Genomic DNA, 6,927 nt, shown 5'->3' on the forward strand with positions numbered 1-6,927 from the left:
GCTTGAAGTGCAGATCACATTGCACCAGGAAAGATCTGCATCCACCGGAGTCTCCCGAGAATTTTTCCGGAGCAGCGAGGCGCGGAGCGGCCAAGACCTGGTCACGGACCGGCGGAATGGCGGTCGGCTCAGCATGAGATTCTCCGGCAGGTGAAGCAGCGTTAGCGAGGTGGATGTTTATCCGGTGGAATTGTTCTGTGAGTAGATTAATTTGTGCCATGGCTGATCTCTGTAACTCGCTCTGTCTATCTGTGAGATCCTTTACTCCCTGCTGAATATTACGCAGCTGATCCTCATGCTGGTGGAGGAGGCTGCCCTGAGCTGTAAGAGCTGTTCTAAACTGGCTAGGCCAGATTGTACTGACAAGCCCGAAGGCACAAGATTTGAGGACTCAAAATGCAGACCACAGACAGCTCAGCAGAGTTTCAAAAATAAAAGATTTATTAACACAAAGCGCTCAGGGTAAATGTAGAAATGCAAACTGAGGGTGACACAAAGTACAACAGAAAACGCAAAGGATTACTCGACAAACTAGAAAACAAATTATCAAAGCTCAAAGGCTGATGCGATAACAAAGTACCAACAAATGGAGAAAGGCTGAACTAATCTCAAGGCTGGATACAAAGTAGCAAACCAAAGATACAAAACTAGACTATATGCAAAGTAAAAAACAAAGGATCTCAAGGCAATACCGATAACTAGACTTACACAGACAAGGATCAAGGACGCAAGGGAGCAAGGCGAGTACAGGACAAAGCACATGACAATCTGGCACAGGACAAAGGGAGACGCGGACTATATATACACGAGGTAACAATGAACAGGTGGAGACAATTAGGGCGGGGTAGACAATCAGACAGGCGGGAAACACACCGGGAAGTCAAGGGCCTGAAACGAGAGGAGAGTTAGGTTTCACAATAAGACAGGAAGTGTATGACAAGACCTGACGCTAGTGAACAAAAACTCTTAACAGATTTGACGAGACATGACACTGACCTCGAAAGACCACGCAGATTCAAAAAACAAGTTTGTGTTTTCAAGTTAAAAATATAATAAAAATATAATGAAATAAAATAATATATATATAAATATAATATAAAGACATTTATATTTACGTAATAACAATAATATATATGTCATTACACTTGCAAAATGAGTAATAATAATAACAGTTGCAGTCAAGCAGGACAAAGATAGTCGGCTCAAGCATGATGCATAACACACATGCAGCTACGATCCATGTTAACCTGTGAGATGAGAATGCACAATGACTCCAGGGAAGAAGCTAAGTTTGAAACATGTATTGATGGGTCATGAATGTGGACTGATTGAGAGAGAGAGAGGAGGAGAGAGGAGCTCAGTGCATCATAGAAAGCCCCCCAGCAGTCAAAGCCTACAGCAGCACAACTAGAGGCTGGTCCAAAGCAAGCCTGAGCCAGCCCTAACTGTAACCTTTGTCAAAGAGGAAAGTTTTAAGCCAACTCTAAAACACAGAGAGGGTGTCTGCCTAATGGACCAAGACTGGAAGATGGTTCCACAGGAGAGGAGCTTGACAGCTGAAGGCTCTGGCTCTCATACTGTTTTTGAACCCTTTTGGAACCATAAGTCAGCCTGCATTCTGGGACACGGTGTTGTAGTGGGGTAGGAGGGTGCCATGAGCTCTTTTAGATCAGATGGTGTTTGACCATTTCAAGCTTTTTTAATTTTGATTTTAAATTCTATTCTGGATTTTTTTGGGAGCCAGTGCAGAGAGAGAGAGAAATATGATCTCTGTTCCTCGTACGATCAGCACAGTTTTAAGGTGGACAGCCAAGATTAGTGTCACCATTTCAGTATCTGACCAAATGTGAAATATGGTCACAATCTCCCCTTCTGTTCCTGAGTTACGGTGTTGAGTCATGTCCAGAAAAGTGTTTTTGTGGAACATAATGATGTCACAGTGAAGTTGACCTTTGACCTTTTTGGTATAAACTATCAACACTTCATCATTTCATCCTCTGAGACATTTGTAGTAATGTAATGGGCAGTAATATGTTCTGTGAGGTCATGGTGACTTTGACCTTTGACCTTCCACCACCAAATTGTAATAAGTTCGTCCTTGAGTCCAAGTGGACGTTTGTGCCAAATGTGAAGAAAATCCCTGAAGGTGTTCTGGAGTTATGGTGTTGATGAGAACGGGACTTTCGGATGGACGACTGTCTCCAGCATTAAAGGTGAAGCCATTAGGCTTTTATTCATCATGTCATCAACCATCACATCTCATTGAAGTTGAACAGTGTGTGACTCCCTCTAGTGGACGTTGTGGAGTATTGTGTTGTGTTTGCTGCAGAGGTTTTTGTGCAGAGTTTTGCTGTTTCCTGTCACTGTGGGCTGCAGAGCACAGTAGTACACAGCAGAGTCAGACAGCTGAAGCTTCTGGATCTTCAGAGGAACTGATTTTAAGGTGGAATTCAGTGTGGAAGAAAATCTCTCCTTGGACTCGTCTGCTGTGTTCCCTTGATCCCGTTTAACGCGACTCAGTATGAATTTGGGGCTGTTGTTTCCATCCTGTTTGTACCAGAACAGATAGGGAGTTGTAGAACTGGTCTCAAATGTACAGTCCAGTGTAACTGTGTCTCCTTCAGTAGCAATGACATCTGCTGTTGGCTGGATCACTCTGTCTTCTCCTTTACACTCTGAGGAAGAAGAGAACATGCAGAGGAAGACATGAATCAATGAAGATGATTGATTAAAGTTACCTGGTCAGAGTCAGACACACAGACATGTAGAATAGTTGTGACGTTCACTGACCATGATCAGATTGAACCATTTCAGTTATTTCTACAAGGTAACAAGTGCTGACAGAAACAATCTGTTCTGCTTTTTCTACAATGAACATTAAAATGTGTGAATGTGCAGCTCAGAAATATGTTGAAGAGTTTTCAAAGGAAACATGATGTGTTTTATTTCTCACCAAAGCAAAGAGCAGCAAGAATAATCCACAGCCAATGTTCCATGTGTACAACGAGGCTGAAATGAAGAGGAGAAAGTAGCTGATGTTCAGCATTCAGAGTGAGAATGGTTCTCTTCACAGCAGCAGTTATTATTGACAGATGGTTGAACACAGTGCAGAAGTAGTGCAGCGCCTGCTTGATAATGTGGCCCTCTAGTGGAGGTAAAAAGTTGAGTGGAACAGTGTGGAAAAAAGGCTTCCAGCAGCTCGTCAGTGTGTCAGCTTGTGTTTTTGTACAGAGACTGTGGGTTTGCTGTCACTGTGGGCCTCACAGCACAGTAGTACAGAGCAGAGTCAGTCACTGCAGCAGAGGAGATCTGCAGATCCATTTGGGTTTGATCCTCACTCACTTTCACAGTCAGTCTGGAGGCTGGATTAGATATTACTGTTCCTGTTCCAAAGTGAGAGATGAGGAACTCTGGTGGTTTTCCTGGATATTGTCGATACCAGTAAAACTGATCACTACCAGTTGCTTGTTTGGAGTATTTGTAGGACAGAGTAACAGTGCTGTCTTCTAAACTGGACTCTTCATTGTTGACTGGACTGAGGTCTTCACAGCTGACACCTAAACAAAGAGATAACTCTGTTATACCATGTTGTCAAAGTGTGACTGAATGAATCACATCCAACAAACATGTGACTGAAGCTTTTTCATGCTGCATGATCTAACATACCTGTTAGAATGGAAAGAAACAGTAGAGAAAACACACAGTGATGCAGTGACAGCATGTTGAATAAAGGTAATGTTTGTGGTCTGTGTGTTGAACTCTGCTGAATATGGAAGTTTCTCTCTCTTCTATAGTTGAGAAACAGCTCAGCTCCTCCCTCAATCTCTCCGTCTCCTCTTCGATCTGTATTTTCACTTCTCTCTGTGACTCTTCCTCCTGGTTAACAGACTGCTGGCAGCACTTTGTACCAGCTGGAGGTGGGAAGGTTTTTCTTTGTTTGTGTGGTTTCTTTATAACAGGAGTCACAGAAAGGAAGCTGCATCGATTTACAGGATGGATCACTTTTTCAGGGTTCAGGGCAAAGACAAGATGGACTTGTTTTCTATTCCTACAGTGAAGACAACATTATTTCATCACTCTACAACTGAAGTCTGCTGATAATGAAAGAAAAGATCAGCGTCAAATATTTTTCCACATCATGAGCAGTACGCTAAACATTTAGCAAACAATTTAGCAAGATTTAATTTCAGCTGGTTGACTGAATTTAAATGATCTCAGTTCTGGACTCAGTCAGTTGTAGGAAGGTCTGGAACAGCAACATTTCACATATATTAAACCAACTGACACAATTTCAATGATGAAAGAAACGGGTAATTTGAACATGAGAGGACCCAGGATTAAACCCTGTGGTTCACCACAAAACATCACAGGCTGAGAAAACTACAGAGAAACTTCTTTTATACAGAAAAGAACAAAATCAATCAAAGCCTGAGTCTGAGATGCAACCAGTTCATGGACATGGGTGAATACTTGATTGGACTACAAATATCTCTGTTTCCATTGTGTAAGAACATTATGGGATCAAAAAGATGGAAATGGAAACCATGGAAACGGAATTATGGCTTGTGAAAAACTGAAGATTTTGATTTGAGAACTCATGAAAATCTAAATTAATGGTCTTCTTGTTTTATTTTTGAGGGGCAGGTGACCATGGTCAAAGCAGGATAATCCTTCATCAGGCGTTAATGGACTCGTCCGTCCTCTGTGTTGTCCATTGATTCCTGATAACTGACACCTCTTTCATATTCTATTTCAGTTATTCTGTCAGTACGTGAATTAATCTTCATTTCAAAAGATAAATTCCATGAACAACTGAATTTTGGTCAAAAGAACATTGTGCTTTATTATATCTAAAAGTTAAAATCCTTCCTCAATGTTTCCTGTTTCAGGTCTGATGAAAATGTTTCATGTCAATAAGATTTGAAAAAAATAATTTGTCACATGTTGCCATGGTTACCTTGTTAAATGTAATTGTGAGTGAATGAGTTGTCAGTGGTTTAATTTCTTCATCTTTCAGTGGTTCCAGACTGCATCATCACATCCCATTGAAGTTGAACAGTGTGTGACTCCCTCTAGTGGACGATGTGGAGTATTGTGTCGTGTGTGAATATTTTAACAAAGAATCCTGTCCTAACTTTTGATATTTCTGTGATCATTGTTACATTTACACCTCCTGATTTTATGTAACTTCATCTTGGTTTCAATGTAACTCACCAGAAAAACCTCCACTCTGTCGTTGGACTCAACAATGAGTTGTTGTGTTGTTTAATATGGTGTCAGTGTCATATTATAGAGACTGTCAGTTGGTCCGCCTGTCCAGAGCTTCTGCAGATAATGAGGTACAATATGAAGCCTATTCACAACCTGCTTGGACATGTCGATGGCTCCAAATGGGATATTCTATTGAGAGCTCGTCGTTAGCAGGGTTAGCACCAGTTTACCACCGTGAGTGTTCAGGCGTCAGTGTTCCATGATACAGCAAACACTCCCACAATGCAGCAGTCACATCCTTTGTTCTTGTGGGACAATAAAGATCTGAGCTGAACTGAATCAGCTTTATAGACCAAGTATGTTTGCACATACAGCGAGTTCGACTCCATTTTAAAATTTGTCTCATTGTTACCCACAGTTTCATCTGAAATAACCTGCAGCTGAAAACAAGAGCAACAAGTTTAAAGTTTCATTTTTTTTTCTTCATTTATGTCGCACTTTACAAAGCAAACAGGTTTTTGCACCAAAGTGCTTCACAATGAAACCAACGGGGGCAGGAAATGCCTGATTCTGGAGATGGTTCTGAGTTGGATGAAACTGGACCTGACAACAGAATTTGTCTGCCTGTTCAAACTTACTTGACATCAAATATAACTATCAGGTTCTTTACATTTGGTCTGATGTAGGCAGAAAGGTGATTGAGGTTTTGTGCAGTCCTCATTTAACTGGAGGAAATTCTGAACCAACCAGTCTGTAATATTTTCCCTGGTTTTGGGGATTGAGGGGCTGGTTGATCTGACTATCATCTGCATCACATTGAAGAGTGTTGTGTCATGAGTTTGGATGATTCTTCTGCATGGGAGCATATTAAGACAGTGAAGAAGTGGACCTAGATCTGAACCCTACAGAACCCCACATGAACTCTTTGCAGGTGTGGAGGACGAGCTGCCAATGCAAACAGTGACACCTCTGTTTGAAATGGAAGAATGGAACCAATCAAGGGCGGACCCAGAACTGCCGACCTGAGGTGTCAAGTCATCAAGGAGAATCGTGTGGTCGACAGTGTCAGAAGCTGCACTGAGATCTGGAAGAATTGAGATGTACTGGCATCCACAGCACAGAGGAGGTCATTTATGACTCTGAGGAGAGCTGCTTCTGTGCTGTGGCGTTCATGGAACCCTGACCGGAATTTCTCAAGAATATTGTGTTGGTTTAACAAAGACAGAATCTGATTAAAAGGAGCCTTTTATAAAACCTTCGATAAGATGGAGAATTTCAAGATTGGCCTGTAATCATGTGGACTAGTTGGGTCAAGATCAGACTTCTTGAGGAGTGGCTGAGCTATGGCATGCTTAAAACAGGACTGTACCTGTGGTGAGAGAACTGTTTACAGTCATCAGTGTGCTGGGACAACTGCTTCAGATCACTGTTTTAGGAGCTCTGTGAAATGATATCAAGCTGACTGTGAGTTGGCTTCATGCCTGTGACTGGGTGGACATTGTTGGAAGCAGGAGGGTCCTCAAGACTCAATAGCTTTAGGCCACTGCTCTTTGACCTGATGCTGTCAATTTTGTTCAGAAAGATATATATATTTGAACTGCTCACAAAACTGAACGAAGACGATGACATAAACATTTTTATTATTTTATTATATAAAAACCAGTAGGTGGAAAAAGAAGAGGTATATTGTTGACCATTCTCTGACTCTCAATTCAA

At 41.6% G+C, this 6,927-nt stretch overlaps 1 gene segment (V, D, J or C); it reads right to left on the reverse strand.

The window, feature by feature from the left end:
• Positions 1-2,295: 2,295 nt before the first annotated feature.
• Positions 2,296-3,195, reverse strand: LOC121614554 (the record flags this gene model as incomplete). The annotated part of the segment is given in 2 exon segments: positions 2,296-2,675; positions 2,954-3,195. Coding segments are annotated over 2 exon segments (423 nt in total), but the record flags the coding sequence as incomplete, so codon positions are not given.
• Positions 3,196-6,927: the final 3,732 nt, after the last annotated feature.

The sequence above is a fragment of the Chelmon rostratus genome, chromosome 12, assembly GCF_017976325.1.
Source record: "Chelmon rostratus isolate fCheRos1 chromosome 12, fCheRos1.pri, whole genome shotgun sequence".
NCBI classification, from domain to species: Eukaryota; Metazoa; Chordata; class Actinopteri; order Chaetodontiformes; family Chaetodontidae; genus Chelmon; species Chelmon rostratus.